Here is a 24,682-nt window from a genome sequence, read left to right on the forward strand (position 1 = left end):
AAATTATGCACAAAGGAACAAAGAGAGGATGACAGCAGGTTTTTCATCTGAAACCTTGCTATGGATAAGACAGAGCAAGTGCTTTGAAGTGCTCAAGGGGGACCTATACTTGTCAACCTAGAATTCTATACCCAGTAGATATATACCGTTTTAGGCATATTAAAAATTGAAAGAATTTATTGCAAATAGGCCTTAGCTACAGTGTTAAAATTCTTCAAGCAGAAGGATGATCATACTAGATAGAAATCCGATTCTGTACAAATTACCAATATCAAGAACAAGAAAGGTGACATCACTATAGAGTCACAGATGTTTGAAGGATAATAAGCGAATATTATAATTAACTTTTTGCCAATAATATTCAACTTTTGAAGAAATGCACACAATTTCTTGAAACTAGCAAACTACCAAAGCTTACTCAAGAAGAAACAGGTAACTTGAATAGTCCTATATTTAAGGAAATTGAACTTATAAACCTTCTGACAAAACTGCAGGCCCAGATGGCTTCACTGTTGATTTCTGCTATATATTTAAGAAAAAAATTATCTCAATTCCATACATACTCTTTCAGAAAATTGGAGAGCAATACATACTTCTCAGTTCATTCTGTGAGCATAGCATTACCCTGTTGTGAAAAGTAGGCAAGACATTACAAGAAAATGAAATTACTGTCCAGTATCCCTTGTGAACATAGTTATAAAAAGTCTTAACAAATTTTCAAATGGAATCCAACAATATATTGAGGGGATGATACATCTTGACCTAGTGAGCTTTATCTCAGGAATGGAAAACAGTTCATGTAATTCAGTATATTAATAGAACAAAAAAGGAAAATCATATAGTTATCTCGGGATTTAGAAAAAGCTTTTGACATCCATTTTTAATAGAAATTCTCAGCAAACTTGGAATAAAAGAGAATTTCCTCATCATAGGGTGCCTGTGGAAAAACTACATTTAACAACACGCTGATTGGTGAAACACTGAATGTTTTTCCTCTAACATCAGGAACAACACAAGGATGTCTGCTTTCACAGATTTCATTTAACATTGTATTTTGAGGTACTATAAGGCCAGAAAAAGAAATGAAAGACATCTTGATGGGAAAGAAAGAAGTGAAACTGTCTTTATTTGCAGATATCATGATCATCTGTATAGAAAATTCTGCAGAATCTTGCTACTAGAACTGATAAGTGAGTTTAGCAAGGTAGTAGGATACATGATTAACATACACAACTAAATTGTATTTCTGTATACTGATGAGCAATGGGAAATTGGAATTTGAAAGCAATACAATTTACACAGTAGTATAAAAATATATGTAATTCCTCAGGAAAAGTCTGACAAAAGGTGCAAAAACTCTACACTGAAGACTACCAAACATTACTGGGAGAACTTGAAGTCCTAATTAAATGTTCTTCAGATAGAAGACCTAATGTTGTTGAAATGGGCTGGGTGTGATGGTTCACACCTATAATCCCAGCACATTGAAAGGCCAAGGTGTGAGGATCACTTAAGGCTAGGAGTTTGAAACCAGCTTGGGCAACCAAGTGGTTGCCCAAATAATAAAAAAAATAATAAAAAAATACAAATAAATAATTTTTACAAATTATTTTACACAAATAATACAAAATATACAAATAATAAAGAAAATTAGCTGGGCATGTTGGCACGTGCCTGTGGTCCCAGCTACATTGGGAAGCTGAGGCAGGAGGATTGCCTGAGCCCAGGAGGTTAAGGCTGCAGTGATCCATGTTTGTACTCCTGCACTCCAGCCTAGATGACAGAGCGAGACCCTGTCTCAAATAAATATATATATGGTTAAAATGTCAGTTCTTCTCAAATTGATCCTGTGGATTCAACACAATCACAGTCAAAATCTCAGCAGGCTTTTTTGTAACAGTTGACAAGCTGTTTCTAAAATTTATATAGAAATGCAAACAACCTTGAAAAAAAGCAAAAAGAACTTACACTGCCGGGTTTCAAAACTTACTATAAAGCTATGGTAATTTAAAGTATTGTATTGGCATAAAGATAGCTAAGTAGACCATTGTGACAGAATAGTGGCCAGAAATAGTTCTTCAGATATGTGGTCAGTTACTTTCCAGTCAAGGTGCAAAGGCAATTTAGCTAGATTTTTTTAAAAATGGTAGTCTTTCTAACAGTTGATTGTAGAACAATTGGATATCCATTCCTCCTTCAACCCGCCCCCCACACACAAAGTAACTACAGTCTATACATAGTACCATATTAAAAAAATAGCTCAATGTAGACCTAAATGTAAAACTTTATAAAGTATACAGCTTTTAGAAGAAAACATAGGAGAAAATGTTGTTTATTAGGCTAACATTTCTTAGACACTAAAACACAATCTATGGAAGAAATTGATAAATTTTACTTCATCAAAATAAAAAACAAAGATGAAAAGGACTCTGAAAAGTAAATAATAAGGAAACAATCCATTTTTAAAGGGTGGAAATGGTCTGAACAGATACTAATCCAAAGAATGTGTGAATATGACAAATACCCATTAAGGAAGTGCAAATTAAGACTACAGTGAGTGTGTTAGTCCCACTGGTTTGCTGTAATAGTGTACCATTAACTGGGTGGCTTATAAACCACAAATTTATGTCTCATAATTCTGGAGGCTGGGAAGTCTAAGATTAAGACACCAGTGTGTTTGATGTCTGTTGGGAGATGCTTCCTGGTTGATAGATGACTGTCTTCTTTATGTGTCCTCACATGGCAGGAGGGACAAGGGCACTGATCCTATTCTTGAAGGCTCCATCCTCATGACTTCATCACCTCCCAGATGCCCCACCTCCTGTTAGGTTTCAACATAGGAATTTTGGGGGGACACATACACTTTTTAGCAGTTAGACACTATTAATACTGTATACCTGTTAAAATGTCTGAAATTTAAAGGATTCATCATGGGAACAGCTAGTACTTTTATACACTGGCAGTGGGTATATAAAGTGGTACAATAATTTTAGAAAATAATTTATCACTTTCTTAAAATGTTAAACCTCTACCGTATGGCCTAGTTATTCCATTCCTACATATTTAATCAAGGAAATGAAAACATCTGAATACAAAGCCCTGAACACAAATGTTCATGTTAGCTTTAGTTGTAGTAGTCACACATACATAACCCCAATATCCAGCAACAGGTGAGTGGATCAACAAATTGTAGTGTATTCTACAGTGAATTTCTATTAAGCAGTAAAAAAGGAATGAACTTGATACATGCAACAACATAGATGGATCTTAAAATAATTATATTCAATTTTCTAAATATATCAGGAAAAAAGAATATGTACTGCATGATTCCACTTACATAGAATTATAAAAAATGCAAACTGATCTGTACTGACAAAAACTAGATCAGTGGTTTCCTGGGGATAGGGGGAGGCAGGAGGAAAGATTACAAAAAGGCAGAAAGGAAACTCACAATTGTGAATACCTTTATTTTGATTTTGGTGATGGGGTATATACACATGCCAAAGCTTGTCACATTGCACACTTTAAATAAGTGTATTTTACTATATTTCAATTAAATCTCAATAAAGCTGTTAAAAACTTAGAAACTTTTATACTTGAAAAATATTCTGAAATATTCTGAAAGGGATTAGTGTATCTTCGGAAAATTCAGGTAAGTTTTTTTTGTTTATTTTTTTGTTTTGTTTTGTTTGAGACGGAGTCTTGCTCTGTCGCCCAGGCTAGAGTACAGGTGCCTGCCACCATGCCCAGCTAATTTTTAATTTTTAGAAGAGATGGGGTTTCACCGTGTTGGCCAGGCTGGTCTCGAACTCCTGACCTAAAGTGATCCGCCTGCCTTGGCTTCCCAAAGTGCTGGGATTACAGGTGTGAGCCACCATGCCTGGCTTCAGGTGAGTTTTATTTCTTTTTAAATCTCTGAAAGAGAGCAAACTACAGATTTATATTGTTTATTATTGAAGCTAAAATAAGGCAAATTTAGCAAAAAGTTTGTATAACAGCAAATGGAAATGTAAAATCAATGACCAAATCTGTGATAAAATTTTATTTTATTAAGCACAAACTTGGAAATCAGAAATTTTCCCTTTGATAATATAGTTTTAGGTACCATCTGGCCTTTTTTTGTTTTGTTTTGAGAGACAGAGTCTGGCTTTATCACCCAGGCTATAGCACAGTGGTGTGATCTTGGCTGACTGCAACCTCCGCCTCCCAGGTTCAAGCCAGCCTCCCACCTCAGCCTCCTGAGTAGCAGGGACTACAGGTGCACACAACCATGCCTGGCTAATTTTTATATTTTTTGTAGAGACAGGATTTCCCCATATGGCCCAGGCTAGTCTTGAACTCCTCAGCTCAAGTGATCCGCCTGCCTCGGCCTCCCAAAGTGCTGGGATTACAGGCGAGAGCCACCACACCCTGCCCTGAGAGTGCTTTTTAAAATGTTTTTTTTTTCCTCCATTTCTCCTTTAAAGAATATTCAAGTTAGGAAAATTTTAGTATCTTTTATTTTATTTGATGAGAAATATTTTAACATTTTTTCTCTCCATTGGGGTGCAGAGAGTTTAAAATTGGGCAGATTTTATTCCTTAAAAAAAAAAATCTTTGAAACACTATTCTTACTCCCATTTTCCAAATTAAGCAATATTGAAAAAGCATCCTGTTGTGAAGGTCATCTTTTAGATAGTGTTCTAAACATAGTTCTGCCTACACAGAGTTTAAACTTTTGATTAAGGCTCGTTAATAATATATACTATTCAGTGTTACTATGGATTCTTTTTTTTTTTTTTTTTTGAGAATGGAGTCTCACTCTGTTGCCCAGGCTGGAGTGCAGTGGCGCGATCTCTGCTCATTGCAAGCTCCGCTTCCTGGGTTCGCGCCATTCTCCTGCCTCAGCCTCCCGAGTAGCTAGGACTACAGGTACCTGCCACCACACCTGGCTAATTTTTTTGTATTTTTAGTAGAGACAGGGTTTCACCGTGTTAGCCGGGATGGTCTTGATCTCTTGACCACGTGATCCACCCTCCTTGGCCTCCCAAAATGCTGGGATTACAGGCGTGAGCCACCACGCCCAGCCTGGATTCACTTTTTTTTTTTTTTTTAAATTACATTCTTTCAGGATGTATATGATAGGAATAGAGTGTTGGCTTTTAAGGACGTCCCAATCTCTTGAAATACTCCCTTTAATATGGCCCACAAGTATAACTTGACTGTCAGTTCAAAAAAAAAAAAAAACCAAATAGAATAATCAGATGTTATATAATGCATAGAACAATTATTCTTGTACTGTTGAGGCTTTTAGAGCCTCAAATCATTTTGTCATTTAGAGCCTGAAAATCTTAGTTGCAATGCCGTTAGGCATTGGTCTTCAGGAGTGCTTAGTGTGTCGAGTGGAGGTGCCTGTTTCTTAGATAAGAGTAGGCCTGAGCTCTGAAGTGCTTTTTTTAAAAAAGAGATATTATTCGACTTAATACTCTGTTGTACTAAGTGATTCTGCTCTGCTGTTAACCAAAAGGTAAGACTGGAATCCTGAAGGCTTCTAAAGAAGGTAATCTTAACCTTCTCCCCTACAACACTCCAGACTAGTAGCCATTACCTCATGCTTTTGCTTGAATCCGTTTAATGTCATGAGGTTTTCTTCATAGAAGTTTACCATTTCTTCAAGGTTTGTTGTAATTGTTGTAACTATTTTGTAGTGTTCTCTCACTAAGAATATTTTTTCTCTGTCACTTGGCCTAACACTTTTTGCAAAGCCCATCTTCTGTTAGCCTCCCTGCCATACCTCTCTGTTCTCACATGTACCTCCATTGTGGCCATAGTCAGATATGGAAATAATCAGTTTCTGAAATTCTGTTGGCTTGCTTTGAAGGTTGCCTCAGAGTAAGTAATAATACCTTAAGGTGAAGGTTAAGAAACTAAGCTCCAGGCCAGGCATGGTGGCTCAAGCCTGTAATCCCAGCATTTTGGGAGGCCAAGGCAGGAGGATTGCTTGAGTCCAGGAGTTTGAGACTAGCCTGGGCAGCATAGGGAGAATTACAAAAAATTAAAGAATTAGCTGGATGTGGTATTGCCCGCCTGTGGTCCTAGCTACATGGAAGGCTAAGGTGGGGTGATCCCTCTAACCCAGGAAATTGAGGCTGCAGTGAGCCGGATTGTGCCACTTTACTCCAGCTTGGGTGACAAAGTGAGAATCTGCTTCAAAAAGACAAAAGAAATGAGCTTTATATCTATTGTCCACGTTAACATGGGTGCTATGGTTTGGATATTTGGACCCACTAAGTAGCATGTTGAAATTTGATCCTGAATGTTTAAGGTGGGGTCTAATGGGAGGTGTGAGTCTGGCACCTCCCTTCCCTCTCTTCCTTCCGTTGTTGCTCTGTGATCTCTGCCTGCTAGCTCCCCATTAGCCATTAGTGGAAGCACCCTGAGCCGTTCACCAGATGCCCAGTCTTCCAGTGTGCAGAACTGTGAGCCCAATAAACCTCTTTCTAAAATAAATTACCCAGCTTCACAAATGGACTAAGACGATTATATGTTCATATTTGTCTACTAATTTAGGGATTGCATTGTCTTTGAGAAAACCCCTGTTCTTTTTGAGTCTCTTCTCTTCCCTATCCATAGCATGTAATTTTTAGAAGCATTTTACCAGTGCCTAATGAGAAACTCTTAAAACAGTGTATTTTCTTTGTCTACTCTGGATTATGGTTAAAGTTTCTGTTTTCTGTGCCTGTTTCTCTTTATGATTCATCTCCTCACTTTGAGACAGGAGAGCATCCATTTTTAATTGTGAGCATAGGTAGACAGAGGTTTCTTTGCATGACAGGTAAAATATTCATGTTTCAACCTAGTCATGTATTTTATTTCATCATAAGACACCTATGAGTAACAAACACCATGCAAAGTAGGTAAATGTAAAATGAATTTAAATTGATAGTCAAATTAAAGCCTAAGGTTGATCTGCTACATGAATAGTAATACATGACCTTTGCTGTTAGTCAACTAATTAGTCCATAAATGGGTAAATAATTCATATTAAAAAGGGTTGCAAATAAGATTCAACTTTACTTAGACCAGTCACATGTTTGTAGGGCATCTTGAGGGAATAAGAGAATGGAGTAGAGTAGGAAGGGACTATGCGGTCTGATCCCTGGGATTCGAAGAGTCAAGTTTGCATCAACCAGGATTGGAAATAGAAGAACCAAGATGGTGACTTGCCTTTGATTGTCAGCACCTCATACTATTTTATGTTCTCAGATTCCTCTAGTCCCAAATTTTTCTCTACATAAGATGTAAAGCCTTAAGTAGCAAAATGGCTTATTTGTACAATAACCTTTTAAAGCTAATAGAACACAGATGTGTTGATGACCCATTGCTCTCAATGTAACGGCCTATGCCTATTTGGGAGTGGGAGGCGGGGAGGGGAAAACCAAGAGCTGGTCAGAATTTGAAAGGATGTGTCTCATAGCTGTGTGACAGGATTTGAAGCAATTTACTTACTTATCCAGAAAAAACTTTTTGTGGAATTTTGGGACATTTTTACTTCTGCTATAAAAAGAGAGGATTGAAGTGAGGTTTGCAGGTGTTTCCTTAGGAACAGGACCTGTACTGTTGTTTAGCTTTGGTCACTGATAGATGTAGACACTTAGTACAGCAGCCTCAATGTTTTATTGTATTACAAGGGCACCAGGACTTTGTTGACTATTGATAGTATCTCTAGATTGTCATTTTCAAAACTGGTCCTCAGGCAAACAGTAGTTCTCAGGAAGCTTCCTTGGAAGAAAAACAAGGAGATCTTAGTCTGGTCTAATAGCTTGGAAAATGAAGCCTACAAATATCCCTCTCTTGAAGATTTTGCTTAAGGTTCTGAGTAGTTCTGCCATGAATTAGTTTCACTTTATTTTATCTGATTTCACTGAAGCATCTTTGATTGAGACACGCTTCTTTGTAAACCGTAAGTATTGTGGAGCTCACTTTGAGAAGAAGTGTCTGAGGCAGTGTAAAAGGCGAGACTGCCAGAGTCTGACAAAAATAGGGCAGTTCTTCAAGGTTTTGTGGGGGTGCGTATAAATCCGGATGCCTTTTGGCAGCATCCCGAAGTAGATGTGAGAAGAGTTGAGCTGAGCTTTCTGAACCCTCAGTTGTTCATAAGTCAAGTTTTGAGGAAGAATTTTATAAAAAAATCTTGATTGAATGTCAGCCGTGCAATATACTTAATTGATTTAATTAGAATTCTGTTTTGCAACTTTTCCTTAAAAACTTTTAAAAATTGTCTGCAGGGATCAACAAGCATTTTCTGTAGCGTCAAGTAGTATGTATTTTAGGCTTTGAGGGCCACATACTATCTCTGTTGCATATTATTAGTCTCTGTTTTGTAACTCTTTTTTTTTGTTGTTGTTGTTTTTTGAGACAGAGTCTCACTCTGTTGCCCAGGCTGGAGTGCAATGGCGCGATCTTGGCTCACTGCAACCTCCACCTCCCAGGTTCAAGCGATTCTCCTGCCTCAGCCTCCAGGTAGCTGGGATTACAGGCGTGTGCTACCATGCCCAGCTAATTTTTTGTATTTTTAGTAGAGACAAGGTTTCACTGTGTTAGCCAGGATGGTCTCAATCTCCTGACCTTGTGATCCGCCTGCCTCGGCCTCCCAAAGTGCTGGGATTACAGGCGTGAGCCACCGTGCCCGGCATTGTAACTCTTTGAAAATGTAAAAGGCATGCTTAGCTCCTAGGGGGCACAAAAACAGGCTGCTTTGTGATTTGATGACTGTGGCCTATTGTGTTTCTCAATATGCTCTTCAGTTCTCTAAAATGTTCACATGAGTGATATTGTGTGTGTGTGTGTGTGTGATTACTTTGAAAATTCTTGATACAACAAAAATAAGTTTCTTCATTAGAAGACAGAGTTCATTTTGGAACTTTTATTATTTGGATTTTAAAGTGACAGTAGTCCAATTTGAGAAGTGCAGAGAGTGAGCCTGGAGGTAAAGATGACTGGACCTCCCATCTTTGTGGTGGTTTTCTCCCCTTCCCTCTCTCCCACACTCCCTCCACTTACCCCTTGGAGCAATCACAGAGGTGTGTAAGAGTGTGGTGAGAAAGTGAGGAAGTCTGTTTTCAGAAGAATGGCGATTAGCACCATAAGGACACCGCAAACTCACCGCTATAATTAATGTCCTAGCGGGAGATGTGGTTTGTAGTGTTTTCCATATGTCTTGGCCCTCAGAACTCCGTTTTAAGGAGGATCTTGCCTCCAGGAATTTACTTTGAGAAACACTAAGCTATGGATTAAATGTACACTTTACTAGCATGGCATTTAAGGCTTGAGCCAATCTCACCCCACCCTGTCTTTCCAATCTCATCTTTCAGAATTTTTCTTTTTGGAAACAGAGTCTCGCTCTGTCACCCAGGCCGGAGTGCAGTGACGTAATCTCAGCTCACTGCAACTTCTGCCTTCCACGTTCAAGTGCTTCTTTTGCCTCAGCCTCCCAAGTAGCTCGGACTACAGGTGTCTGCCACCACACCCGGGTAATTTTTGTATTTTTAGTAGAGATGGGGTTTCACTATGTTGGCCAGGCTGGTCTTGAACTCCTGACCTTGTGATCTGCCTGCCTCAGCCTCCCAAAGTGCTGGGATTTACAGGCGGGAGCCACCTCGTCCAGCCCGTCTTTTAGAATTCTGTGTGTTATATACTTCAGCTACTTAAAAGTACTCAGTTTCTAGATACTAGGTTTTTTTGCAGTGCATCTTTACCTTTTCTTCTTGGCTTTTTTTGTTTTAACAAACTTAGGAATTAAAAACTTCCCTTTATATCTAAAATTTTAAAAATCCTGTAAAGAGACAAACTTTTCTGCCGTAACCTTAGTTATTCCCGCCACCACCCCTTTTCCTTATCAGCATGACTTATGTTCATTGCCCTTTCTTCCCTTCCTTTCATTTTGTAGCTTACTTCAGTGGTGTTGCCTCACCACCACCTCACTGAGAAGATTCTAATTAAGCCGTTCCATTTATGAACTAATTGTCAAATTTATGAAGAGTTTCTAATCTTTATTTTTCTTGACTATTCTGTAATATTTAATAACATTGATTATGTTCCCTTAACTGAAGTTCTCTTTTACCTTTACGCGGGGACCAGGTTCTTCCCTTTTTTTGCAGACTCCCATTGCCTCCATTGGCATAACTAGTAAAAGTAGATCCATTAGAAACAGCACATGAGCTTATCTTACCATTCATGGATGTTTCACTGTAGTATTCTCTTTGTGGTATTTTTCTTTCCTTTTTTTTTTTCTGTATAAAAAAAGTTTGAATTTTATAAGACAAACCACAGTCAAAAAATTGACAAAGGTAATCACAGATTAAACATGTTGAACCAGAATGGCATTTGCCATAATTCCATAATTTCATGTTAGTAAAATTATTTTTGATAACAATAAAATCTCCTTTTTTTGTTTTGTTTTTTTTTGTTTGAGATGGAGTCTCTGTCGCTCAGGCTGGAGTGCAATGGTGCGATCTTGGCTCACTGCAACCTCCGCCTCCTGGGTTCAAGCAATTCCCTGCCTCCTGAGTAGCTGAGACTATAGGCGCGTGCCACCATGCCTGGCTAGTTTTTGTATTTTTTGTAGAGATGGGGTTTCACTATGTTGGCCAGGCTGGCCTCAAACTCCTGACCTCAATTGATTTGCCCACCTCAGCCTCCCAAAGTGCTGTGATTACAGGCGTAATCCAACTGGTTTTCATTTAGAATGAAAATGTTATGTAAGAAATCATTAAATGAAATTAGTAAACAGTAGACTTCAAAATTTACCTTATGTTTTAAAGTATTCAAAAAAACAGTTCAATAATAAAACAGTAATTCTACGGTCAAGGATTCTTCAGCACCTGTAATATGTTTTTCCAATGATAAAATTTTCAGTATTTTTTAATTAAAAAAAAAACCTGGATGATTGTGATATCTTACCACTGAAATTTTTTGGGTTTATCCCAGTAGTTTTCAATCCATGTGACCATCTCACTCCATCCTCTTTCTTGACATTTGGCACCATCTGGAGACATTTTTAGTTGTCATAATTCAAGGAAGGGTGCTACTGGCACCTGCAGGGTAAAAGATAGTGATGCTGCTACATATTCCTACAATGCACAGCGCAATCTCTCCACAGCAGAAAGTGATTTTGCCCAGGATGTCAGCAGTGCTGAGATAGAAATCCTATTTATTGACACAGCCTTCCTCTATTTGGATGAAAAGCATATAGGCTATTATTTTACAGGCTTTACTATTTATTGTGTTTCTTTAGAGTATATCGTCTTGTTTTATGGCTCCTTAAGGTGCAGAAAGTCAATGATCAAGCTTTAATTGCCAGAGAACATAATTTTTAATGTTTAATATTCTGTTGAATAAAGCGAAATTTATTTTTACTGTTGAAAGAAGCTGTTTGGCAAATTACTCTTACAGGACAACTATTGTTCATGATTACCTTGAGGCTCTAGTTACTTTTTCAGGAATTTGTATTCTAAACATGAAGGAAAAGACGAGGAAAACCAGAGCTGTCACCCTGCATTCATCATAAGCACTGTGAGATCTTTGAACTGTGAACAGTTACATCCAGTAGTAGAAGCCAGTAGAATGCCCAGTGCCTAGAATATAGTAAGCTTTCAATAAATCTTCAGTGGGAAAATGGATAGTTGTGCACTTTACCTGGTGTACTTGCAAAATTTGTGCTTTGCACATTGGGTAACATGCCTGATCATTCATTCCTAGGTCATTTTCAAGTTTGCTCTCAAAGCCTCAGTGGAAGTCCCATTTTCCCTCCCTCTGCACTTTGTGTACTGTTGAAGGTTGAAGTCTTCTTTCTAAGGAAATAATAGTAATAGCTCGAGGCTACTGACACTTGCTTTCTGTCAGTTTGTGGGACTAACTTACTTTAAAGTGTCCCCCTGCCCCCACCGCCAATATGAGGCATTACTGTCTTTATCTCACAGGCGAGAAAACTCAGGCTTAGTGATTGACAGACCCTTAGTAACAGACCCGGATCTATTTCACACCAAAGCTATACCCCTAATCACTAACAGTATGATTTTGTCCTCACAAGCTAGGCTACGTGGATTTGAATCCTCACTCTTCAGTATCATCTTGGGAAAGTTACTTAACCTCTACCCAGTTTCTAAAATGTACATAATAGTGTTACCCTCAAGGTCATTGGTTATGTTAATACATGCTTAGAAGAGTACTGGAAGAGTGATTGCTTAATTTTAGCTCGTTTAATGATTATAATTAAAATCTTTGTAGAAAGCATTTGTGACTTCCTCGGATATTATCAAATACCAAGTTTGTGTCCTGTTTTACCCGAGTTGTCATGAAAGGGATAGAAATGTAAAATATGGATCTTGCCTTTAAAGACTTTGTAGTCTATTTGGGAAGACAAGAAAAATAAACATGAAACCTGACAAACACAATGCAGTTACTGCTAAATGATGTAATAGAGACTACAAATACAAATAGAATTTAGTATCCAGAAATACACTTAATGGCTTAAAACTATTCAAATATATAGTAGCTCTTCAAGTTTTGTGCTGGGAAATTTTGTGCCAGTTTTGTCAGGATATTGGCCTTCTCTTGGCTTTGCTTTTGTTTTCTTTTTCTTTCTTTCTTTTTTTTTTTTTTTTTGAGAGGGAGTTTCACTCTTGTTGCCCAGGCTGGAGTGCAATGGCGCAATCTTGGCTGACTGCAACCTCTGCCTCCTGGGTTCAAGTGATTCTCCTGCCTCAGCCTCCCGAGTAGCTAGGATTTCAGGCATGCGCCACCGTGCCTGGCTAATTCTGTATTTTTAGTAGAAAGGGGGTTTCTCCATGTTGGTCAGGCTGGTCTCAAACTCCCGACCTCAGGTGATCTGACTGCCTCAGCCTCCCAAAGTACTGGGATTACAGCCGTGCGCCACTGCGCCCAGCCTGCTTTTGTTTTCTTATTCACCCTGAACTCTATGTTCAGTCACCTGACTTTGCAACACCTCAAATCCCTCATCATGTTACCCTCTCCAGACTGCATCTCTGGTACCCAGCAGTTTGAGAGTGTGGTCTCCCTGTTCCTTCCCTTGGAATGTTAGCGGGAATCGGCACCATTAATTTTGGATTCCAACATTAGCTGGTCCTTTGAAACCAATCTTCAGTTGTTTTATTTCTCCATAGTTAGCTTCCTTTTCCATACCCTGGAAGGTATTTCCAGTATTGTTTTCTTATCCATTAGACATCATATGGCCTCTCATTTTACGAATAAAATAGAGACTTTCATACTTGACTCCTGCTTATGTCCTTCCCCCAGCTGGCATCTGTTAGACTTCTTGCTGAAATTAAAGTGACCTTGACTTCTGTGGCATTTCACCTTTGATTGCTCCCTTCTTTTGAGGTTGTGTCTTTCTACAGCACCTGAGGCTGGTTTCAGTTCTTCCTCTTATCAGTTCTCAGTTTCCTTTAATACATTTTCTTCTTGACTCTCCTGTCAATGTGTTTTTGTTCTGGGAGAGTCCATTTACTTCCGTGGTTTTGTTTGCCAATTACATACTAGTGAACCCCACCTTTTCAGCCCAGACGTCTCTCTTGAACTATGCATAGATACTTCCAACAGCCTACTGAATACTTTCAACTTGGAGGTCCCAGGGGCACTTCAGAGTTGACTTTTGTCAGCAGAACCTAGTAATAATATATACCCACTTCTCCCAAAACAAAAGATACATAGAGTTATTTTTCCTGTCCCCTACTATCTTCTGTTACCTTCTTCTTAGTGTGGGAGCCTTTTTATAAGTTTGTCTTGTCTTCTCTGCTTTTGAATCCTTTCTCTAGAAATAACTAAAAAGTAAAATTAATTACATATTTTTAAAAAACCTTAATAAGATCTCTCATTGCCTTTAGTTTAGATTGAAAATTCAGTTTCTATAGTATTGATTTTCTATAATGGGCTTGAGAGAAAGTTGACTGGTGATCTTGTCCCAATTCACAAAGGGATGGATTTTTTTTTTTTCGTTTTGAGTTTTTCTCTGGATCTTTAAAGATTTTACTACACGCTACCACTTTTTTTTATACTTAAAGGTTTAATCATAATGAATAACCATATAACAATACTTCCCCTAAAAGTGCTTTGAATAATTTTCCAAGAGTTTTTTTAAAAAACTTTTATTTTAGGTTCAGGGTTACATGTGAAGGTTTGTTACATAGGTAAACTCATGCCATGGGGGTTTGTTGATTATTTCATCACCCAGGTATTACGTCCAGTACCCAATAGTTATTTTTTCTGCTCCTCTCCCACCTCCCAAGCTCCACCCTCAAGTAGACTTCAGTGTCTGTCATTTCCTTCTTTGTCTTCATAAGTTCTCATCATTTAGTTCCCACTTGTAAATGAGAACATGCGATATTTGGTTTTTTGTTCCTGCGTTAGTTTGCTAAGGAAGATAGCCCCCAGCTTCATTTATGTTCCCACAAAAGACATGATCTCATTTTTTTTAATGGCTGCATAATATTCGGTGGTGTGTATGTACCACACTTTCTTTCTCCAGTCTGTCACTGATGGGCATTTATGTTGATTCCATGTCGTTGCTATTGCAAATAGTGCTGCAATGAACATTCGTGTGCATGTGACTTTATGGTAGAATGATTTATATTCCTCTGGGTGTATACCCAGTAATGGGATTGCTAGGTGGAATGGTAGTTCTGTTTTTAGCTCTTTGAGGAATCGCCATACTACTTTCCACAACAATTGAACTAATTTACGCCACCACCAACAGTGTATAAATGTTCCCTTTTCTCCACAACCTCTCCAGCATCTGCTATTTTAGTAACAGCCATTCTGACTAGTGTGAGATGGTGTCTCATTGTGATTTTGATTTGCATTTCTCTAATGATCAGTGATACTGAGCTTTTTTTCATATGCTTGTTGGCCACTTTTCATATGCTTGTTGGAACACTTTTGAAAAGTGTTCATATCCTTTGCCTACTTTTTAATGGGGTTGTTTGTTTTTTTTCTTGTAAATTTAAGTTCCTTATAGTTGCTGGGTAGTAGACCTTTATCAGATGCACAGTTCGCACGTATTTCCTCCCATTCTGTAGGTTGTCTGTTTACTCCATTGATGGTTTCTTTTGCTATGCAGAAACGTATTACCACCTTTATCATCACCTGTTATGGGGTAATATTTGAAATAGCATAAACTTTTATACTTAGTATTTAAGTATTACAAATGTCCAATTTTCAAAGCCTTTCATAGTTTGACTCTATCATTGTCAACCTTATTCACTGCCGTGGCTCACCTTAGAATCTCACAAAATTTGTGTGAATTCCTGACTGCCACTGTTCACTGTAAGAGCTTGGGCATGACAATCAAAATGGTGTTAGCTGTATAGCAGTACTTATCTTTTTGGATTATGAGGATTAAATAAAATAATGGAGTTAAAGTCCTTAGTTCAAGGCCTGGCACATAGTAAACACTCAAGAAACATAAGCTGCTCTTGTTTTACTGTTGTGGCTGCCTTACTCCTTAGCCTGAATGTGCAGTTATTGATGCCTTTATTCACACTATTATCAGGCCCTGTAACGCCTTATGCTTTCCTCCTCCCACTTCCTGTGTCTACTTCTTGCTCAGAATTAGGGCTTCTAAGAACTTTTCCCAGCATGTAGTCCTTTACCATCTACCCCTGTCTTTACATAGGCGTTCCCTTATTGGTGCTTTTTGTACATATCTCTACTTGGATTATTGCATTTAATTACAATTTGGACTTTGAGTTTCTTTTCAGTGGTAGGGATTAGTTCTCAGTCTATTTATATCCTGGTATTACTGCCCTGCCTTGGAGCTAACAGGTTTTTTCAGTTGGTAAATATAAATGCTGTTATTAGGTTATCTCATTTAATCCCCTCAGCCACCTTGTGGTAGGGAGGTGTTATTATCTTCAGTTTCCAGTTAGGGAATCAGAGAGGCTGGTTGAGGTTAAATGATTTGCACCAGGCTACTTAGTGTGTAAGTGCTGTAAACCTAGAAGTCCTCACATTTAATAACGTATTACTATTGTATAGCTATGCTCTTATACCTGATATTTGTCTTTATAGTATCAGTAGAGTAACATTTAAGTTTGGGATGTGTAAGACATCCCAAGAATTGGGATTCTGCTTATTCAGAATTGTTATAGTTTCATCTGTGTAGAGCTTGCTTTCTTTTTACTATATGATATTGCTTAGCAAAACAATTGAGTGTGTAAATACGTTTAAGATATTGAACTTTGTATAGACCGTTTGCTCAATAAATATGTAGAGTTGTTTTTACTTGAAAGAATTAACATTGTATTTTTTTCAAAATTCAGATTTTCACCGATTTCAATTACTTTATTAAATTTTATTTATTTAATAATATCCTTGAGATAATTATGTATTCGTATGTGAACTATAGGCCTTTCTTGGTCCTTATAGGATTGTCATTTTAGGATCATGTAATAATAAATTTGGATGGCCTAAGGATTTGTTACAGCTTTTGTATTCAATGAAAAACATTGCTTCCGATAGCTGGGGTAGGGAAACTGAGGAAGGGAATTACATTATTAAACTTCAAAATTACTGCATTTTAATAACTTTATAATATTTTAGAGCCACATTAGCAGTGTATATGTTGATTCTAGTTATTCTGGAAGGTGTAATTGTGGTTTGAGTTACATCATAAATTCCAAAGAATGAGAGACAGTTTCTTATTTTTAAAGAACAAGGAGTAGAATTGAAAATGAGCAGTATTTATTGTATCATTGTATAATCTTCCAGTTTAATTTATGGATTTACTTTGCTTTATTGTTTTTGTTTTTAAGGTTTGCTTATTTAAAAAATATTTATAAGCATTCCTCTCATTACAGAGCATAGTAATGATGAAAGATTTCATCAAGAATTTCACCTCTGTAACAGTAATATTTGTATTTGTTTTTAGGGAAGCTATGCGAAATTATTTAAAAGAGCGAGGGGATCAAACAGTACTTATTCTTCATGCAAAAGTTGCACAGAAGTCATATGGAAATGAAAAAAGGTAAGATTATTTTTCTGGTGGATAGTTAATTGTAGTTACCACATGAATTTGCCAATTATGTATTAATATGCATGTCAGAGGATGGCTTCTATTACTGGGTTCATTTGCTAGTACAAAATAAAAAATAGGGGATTTGTCTCCTGAAGGGGAGAAACAAAGTGAATTGTGGTATACTGTTAGGAATAGATAATTGGTGCTGTGAAGAAAAGTCAGCATGGAGACAGAGGACCTCTCAGCAAGGCAGTCTTTACTTTCTGCAGAAAGGGTGCCCCTCGCAGATGGAACAATGGAGAGAGCACACTTGAACAAAGGAAAAGCAGACATATTTGTCCCTTACGTATTTGGGTCATCCTTACTGCTGTGTCCTGCATCCATTGGCTGGAGCTGGACCTCACAGTATTAAACTGATACCTGATTTGCTAATAACATAAAACTTTCCTAAATACGTTAAGTGCAAGGGAGAACAAAGAAGAGAGGAAGTTGCTTACAAAAGGTTTAAGAAAGCAATAACATTTCCAAATAAGGAAGGGGCATAAGCTATGAGCTAAGACTTGCCTGGGCCTGCCCAGACATGCCTGAATAAGCCAAAGCAACTAATTGGGCTAAAGGGTAAGAACTGATAGTTGATAGGAGGCTTTAGAGTAAGAAGCTATGATTTCTAGTGTCTGTTATTTTATTTTCAAACCAAGATGAGCTTTGAAGGTGGAACTTTTCTACTTTCTACATACACTCAAGCCAGAAGGGTAATTTAATAAAGGTCATCTGGTTAATAAATCCCTGATCTTACAAAATGAAATAATCCACAGTTTTTCTTTTGGGCTACATAATGTTCCTGAAATACTTATGTGATACATTAGCTTATTCACAAAGAAGCTTTCTTTTTGGTGGAAAATGTAGTTTTTTACGCAAATGTGACCCCAAAAGTACCGTTTTGAAAAGGAAAAGGCTAAACAAGCTCTTGATCCTAAAACTATCTTGAGCTTAGGTTAATTGAGCTATGGAATGATTATAAAGAAAACTCCTGGCCCTCTCTCTTGATCCTATTCTTGTTTGGGTTGCTATTAAGAAGAAACAGCAAAACTGGGTTCATACTCTCATGCTGCTTGAATGTGGACTCAACAGAAATTACCTATAAAGTAGATTAACCAAAATTAAATTACAACAAGGTGATTTTTAAAAAATTATTTCTTGTGGTATTCTATAAATTTCCGCATTTTTTATGTTTAATTGGGGACTTTCATTGTTGTTTCTTCACTTGGTTCCTGGAATTTTCTTGTGAATAGTTTCTTGAGTCTGTCTTTCAAACAGCATTTTTTGGTTAAGCATTTCATGGAAAAAGCCTGCTTATGGAGAAAGATCAAAGGTTTTTTAATTGGCTAGAAAGGTACCCAACTGAAGAGAAAAGGAATGAAAACTAAGGTTTTGGGATTGTTGTGAAAGGAATGAGTAGAATTCTTAGAGATTGTGACATAAAGGAAACCTCAGCTTATGCTTAAGAGAAGGGAAATGTAATATGTGTGTGATTAAATTAATTTACATGTTAAAAGAGAATTTTTAGGAAGTTCCTTGAAGCTGACTAGATCTGAGCTGAAAAGAGGGGTAAAGCTTTCTTTCTTTTTTTTTTTTTTTTTTGAGACAGGGTCTCTGTTGCCCTGGCTGGAGTGCAGTGGTATGATTTCCACTTACTGGGCTCAGGTGATCCTCCCACCTCAGCCACCTGAGTAGCTGGGACTACAGGCACTCACCACCATGGCCAGCTAATTTTTGTATTTTTTATAGAAACGGGGTTTCACTATGCTGTCCAGGCTGATCCCAAACTCCTGGGCTCAAGTGATCCGCCTGCCTCAGCCTCCCAAAGGATTACAGGCATGAGACACTGTGCTTGGCCAAGAAGGTAAAGCTATTTAATTGGTAGTTTTGTCCTCAAAGATGAACAAGTGAAAACAATATTTAAGATTCATACTGCCAGGTATTGTTATTCAGGCTTACTAAATTTCTGATTATTTTATCTTACTTTACTAATACAACTTAAACACTGATTTAGGGTTAAAGATGGGAAGAAGTTGGTATCTGTAGTTTGGGACATAGCGTACCAACTCAAATTAGTGGTCCTTTTTTTTTTTCCCACGAAGTTGATATTAGAAATTCAGTATTTTTTTTCATTAATAAAATTTAGTGTGTGTTTATAGCAAGTTTTCTGCTTTTTAAGCAAAACAGAAAAAGTTAACACCCATCATTATGGAGGAAGAATCTAAAAGGCCAGCTGTGCACCTCATAGTGAATCCGAGGTAGAAACAGTTTCATATTGGCTCCAATCATGAGCCAGACATGATTCCGAAAGTGCTTTATAAATATTTTAAAGTTGTAATCCTCGTAACAATTTTGTAAAGTAGTCGTGTTATGATCCAAATTCTGTGGGCAACGAATCTGAAAATCAGAGACTTTAAATGTGTCCAGGTTGACATTAGTTAGGAATCTGTGGAGCTAGGGTTGGAACTCTTGAGGGCCTAATTTTAAATATTTACCCTTTTTACTACCCTAATTGCCATACCATTCCATTTGCATTTGAGTGTTGGTTATCTAGAGCAGGGATTGAGGAGGAAAAGATCCTTTAAATACTTAAGCTTTGTAAACTTAACTTTGCCTAGGACTAACCCTTTTACCATTACCTAGGTGAGATTGGGCTAGCCCAATTGAATTATGAATAGATGTGTGTTTATCATATAGCTTCAAATTTAGGCAAGCTGCTTTTCTTTTCTGTGGATTTTTGAAGATGCATTTTAGTACAATTGAACTCACTTATTCTTTATTTCTGATTGGCTATTGTGTGCTAGGTTTTATGCAAAAGGACCTTTACTAGGAGTTTTAAAAGTCACTGTGTCATTTAATACCGGGATGTATAACTGAGGCCCATTGGAGATAACAAAAGGGGAAGACCTATTTAGAAAATTATGTTAAAGTCCAGATAAGGTTCCTGTTTGTTAGTTACTGTTAAAAAATACGGCCCGGCGTGGTGGCTCATGCCTGTAATCCCAGCACTTTGAGAGGTCAAGGTGGGCGGATCACCTGAGGTCCGAGGTGCCTCTGCACTCCAGCCTGGGCAGCAGAGTGAGACTCCGTCTCAAAAAAGAAAAAAATCCAACATATATATAGAGCTGTAGTGGTTTGTCAAGTTAAAATGGAAAATTTAACCATATCTTTTATTGTAGTAGCTTTTATTTTTTTTTTTCTTTTTGAGACAGAGTCTCGCCTTGTTGCCCAGGCTGGAGTGCAGTGGTGCAATCTTGGCTTACTGCAACCTCTGCCTCCTGGGTTCAAATGATTCTCCTGCCTCAGCCTCCCAAGTAGCTGGAATTACAGGCACCCACCACCACGCACAGCTAATTTTTGTATTTTTAGTAGAGACGGGGTTTCACCATGTTGGCCAGGCTGGTCTCGAACTCTTGACCTTGTGATCTGCCCGCCTCTGCCTCCCAAAGTGCTGGGATTACGGGCGTGAGCCACCGCACCCAGCCTATTTTCAATTTCTCTGTATTATTTGGGCATGGCCTAGCTGGTCTAAAACCCCAGTCAAAAGAAAGCTTTAACAATCTAAGCTTTGAAGTCCTCTAAAAAATGAACAAAAATGATGAAAAGGCCAGAGTAACTACTTTCCTATATTTTTACTGATTTGTATTGTTAAAAATTTCAAAGTAGACATGCATTACTTTATAATAAAGGAGAAACCCATTAAATTTACTTGATTTTTTAAAAAAACAGGTGTTAGTAGTAAAGGACTGCTAATGCTAATCTAGCCCTCTGGATGTCTGTCAAACTGCCCTGGATTCAGAGAAGAGTTCTGGGCTCTTACTTGGTGGTGGAGTGCACGGTGGGAAGAGGGATCTGCCTTCTTTCTTGCTGATCCTGGCTCAGGCCTTTTTGAAGAGTTGCAAAGGCGTAAGGCGTGAGGTTACCTGGGGGCATGATCACAGTCCTCTTGGCTGTGTCTTTTTGGCATACAAAATAACTCCAGTGAGTGATGCTTAAAAATACTTGGTTAGGAAATTTTATCTCCAAATTTAAAATTGTTCTTGATGTTAAATATGGTGCCTAATAACTAGTATTTATTTGCATGGCACATCTAGTACCCCATTTATATTAGTGATTAATTTCTTGTTAAGTAAGATCTTAGGTTAAAGAATAAACTTTTTAAAAGATTATTTTATCTAGAGCTTTCTCGAAGGAAGTAATTAAGCAGTAGCAGTAATGATGCTGTTAAAACAATGAACAGTAAAGTCATTTAGACTGATTCTGAAGTCATATTGAGATTTGTGTTAATTGGCCAATTGTGGTATGCAAAAAGTTCCTAAATATGGTCCTTGTGAACTGAATAATCATCAAAGGTTAGTGATGATTCTGCAGAGGTAGCAAGATAATGCAAATATCATGAGTTTGGATTCTGTTTAACCTAATTTATTTTATATATTGGAATGGATAAAAAGCCTTCTTTGAATCTGTAAGACAGTTTTCAGACATCATCTCAAGATTTGAGGAAATCAGTGGTTGAAACAGTCTCTGAAAATAAAGACAATTGTGAAAGGAGTAAAATTTTAAATGTGTGCATATCGCCACCAAGTGGCACAGAAAGTATTGTTTGTTATAGTTGATAGAGCTGCTAGGAAAGATGAGAAAATAAAGGCAACGTGTTTTATAGGATATCTTTTTATAGCAGCAGTTAAACTCTGTAAGCTAACCACTTTTCAGACTTTTCACTGAGTGTTTGATACATATTGACCAACTGCCCAAATTTTTAAAAATTGTCAGTTTCACACACCTGGCCTAAAATACACCACATAAGATATATTTTAGGCCAGGTGCAGTGGCTCATGCCTGTAATCCGAACACTTTGAGAGGCCAAGACAGGAGGATCCCTTGAGACCAGGAGTTCAAGACCAGCCTGGGCAGCATAGTGAAAGTCTGACTCTATCTTTAAAATTAAATAAATAAATAAATAAATAAATAAAGATGTATTTAAGTTTTCTTCTGTAAATTTGGTGGCCTTTTATTTTTACCCCACTCCCTTTAGTTTCTTTTGAGTGTATTCTTGCTTTTTTTTTTGTATACATGCTGACTTTTATTCAATCACTGGATTTTTACAAAGTATGGGCAACAACTTGATTTGTTTGCCGTATTTTAGGGGATGATGATATTGGGATGTTTAAGGTATGATTTTATCAGCAATATAGAAATAATTTGAATGTTTAGATTATATTGGATTTGCTACTTCCATCATGGCTTTTTGAAATAATTTAGAGTTGACTTTTTTTTTTAAAGACTCAGACTATTGAAAAGTCTTCATTTTTCTTATATTTATTACATGATTGGAAAGCACTTTCAAGATAGACCCTTGGTCAGTGTTTTGAATAGAGAATTTTTTATCAACCTGATTTTTACCATTTCATGCATTTTGTCACAGTACTTTTGAGAAAACCAGCACTACTCATTCTTTTATCAGTTTAGCTCTCTTTATATTTTTCAGATGTGAAATTAAGAAGTACCATTTATGGGCCAGGCGCGGTGGCTCACGCCTGTAATCCCAGCACTTTGGGAGGCCGAGGCGGGTGGATCACGAGGTCAGGAGATCGAGACCATCCTGGCTAACACGGTGAAACCCCATCTCCACTAAAAATACCAAAAAAAAAAAAAAAAAAAAAAACAATTAGCCAGGCGTGGTGGCGGGTGCCTGTAGTCCCAGCTACTCAGGAGGCTGAGGCAGGAGAATGGCATGAACCCGGGAGGTGGAGCTTTCAGTGAGCGGAGGTCGCGCCACTGCACTCCAGCCTGGGTGACAGAGCAAGACTCCGTCTCAAAAAAAAAAAAAGTACCATTTATGATAACTCATTGAGATTTGACTACTGTATTTGGCATATAGGTTGCGCATTCCCAATCCAAAAATTCGAAGTGCTCCAAAATCTGAAAACCCCGAGTGCCAACACGACCCTGTAAGAGTCTTGCTTTGTCATCCAGGCTGGAGTACAGTGGCGCTATCTTGGCTCGCTGCAACCCCACCTACTGGGTTCAAGTGATTCTCATGCCTCAGCCTCCTGAGTAACTGGGACTACAGGCATGCGCCACCATGCCTGGCTAATTTTTGTATTTTTAGTAGAGACAGTGTTTTGCTATGTTGGCCAGTCTGGTCTTGAACTCCTGGCCTCAAGTGATCTGCCTGCCTCAGCCTCCCAAAGTGCTGGGATTATAGGCATGAGTCACTGCACCCAGCCTGGAGCATTTTAGATTTGGGATGTTCAACCACTAAGTATAAATGCAAACAATCCAAGGTCTGGGAAAAAAAAATTCAAAACACTGTTGGTCCCAAGCATTTTAGATAAGGAATACACAACCTGTACTAAAACACAGCTCTTTTGAGTTTTATAGCTGATACACTAATTTACTAAGGAGTCTTAACATCAGTGTTCAATAAAAGAAAACAGGAGATGTGTTTCCAAAATTGATGCCTTCTCAACCTCCTGAGAGTGTGCCAACCTAGGTATTTGACTCTGTGCCATAGTAAGCATTGGGTAGCTCCCAGCATTAGAAGCCAGAAAGCTCCCCTTTGTAGACTTGAACTGAACCCACTCCAAAACTAGCCCAGCTAATCCAGGCTTCCCTCCAAACTTAGAGTGACCTGGAACTGGGCCCACTAACTTGGCTGTGACCTTTATATCCTTGGCCTCAGTGTAAGTATACAGGCATGAAAACTGCTCTTTTCTATTGGATTAGATAAATGTGAGAGGACTACAGAGACTTCCCTCCTCCCTCAGTTAAATCCGTAGGGCCTCCTTGGTCTACTTGTCCACTACCTCTGGCTTTGCTGCCTGTTAATCCCCGTCTTGCTCTCTACTCCAGCCGCTCTGGTCTGTTGGTTGTTTCCCCACTGTTGGTCACAGTCCTTCCTATCTGAGAACCTTTGCACTGGCTCTTTCCTCTGTGGAAATGCTCTTGCCCCAGGTGTCCACATGGCTTTAGGTCGTGACTCAAAGTCACCTTCTTAAGGAAACTTTTCCTGGCCACCTTGGGCTGTCCCCATTTCAAGTACCCCTTGCCTGCTTTATTTTTTTCTCCCCATACTTATCACCAGCTAATGGAGTACATATGCATGTTATTTCACTCATTTATCTGTTTTTATTATCTCTCTCCTATTAGAGTGTAAGATCCATGAGGAGAGGAATTTTGTCTAATTTTTTTGTTTATTTTTACTGCTATATCCCCAGTATCTGTTACACACTCAGGATATAATAAATAATTTGGAGAATTAATGAATATTAAATAAACCCAGCTTACTTCTTGTAAGTCATATGTAAATTGCCTCTAAAGTAGTCTGGTTAGGGTTGAGCAAAAAGTAGGTTCCATTAATATATTTTCAGTCAGTTCAGTAGATAATATTGTAGAGGCTGAGGGGGAAGCAAACAAGAAGTAGATACGACCACCTTTAGGAAGACCTGAGCACCAAATCCAGCCTGCTGGTGTCTGCTTGTGTGTGCACATATGCACATAAAGTTTTTTTCTTTTAGTCTGCACGTTGTTGGCCTACAGAGTGTTAATAAGTGTAAATTAGTTGCCAAATTTAAAAAAACAATATTTCATATAAAATTTGATTTCAGTCATCTATTGAACAATTGGAGG

General features: G+C 38.0%; 1 protein-coding gene across 15 annotated transcripts in view; it reads left to right on the plus strand.

The window, feature by feature from the left end:
* Nucleotides 1–24,682, plus strand: part of RBPJ (recombination signal binding protein for immunoglobulin kappa J region) — a 269,801-nt gene that overhangs the window by 224,124 nt on the left and 20,995 nt on the right. For all 15 annotated transcript variants that reach the window (XM_055385548.2, XM_019025480.4, XM_063705225.1 and 12 more), the window contains one exon: nt 16,925–17,020. In XM_055385548.2, coding sequence (XP_055241523.1) covers nt 16,925–17,020 — 96 coding nt within the window. The remainder of the gene's footprint in view (nt 1–16,924; nt 17,021–24,682) is intronic.

This window comes from Gorilla gorilla, chromosome 3 (assembly GCF_029281585.2).
Source record: "Gorilla gorilla gorilla isolate KB3781 chromosome 3, NHGRI_mGorGor1-v2.1_pri, whole genome shotgun sequence".
Lineage (NCBI taxonomy): Eukaryota > Metazoa > Chordata > Mammalia > Primates > Hominidae > Gorilla > Gorilla gorilla.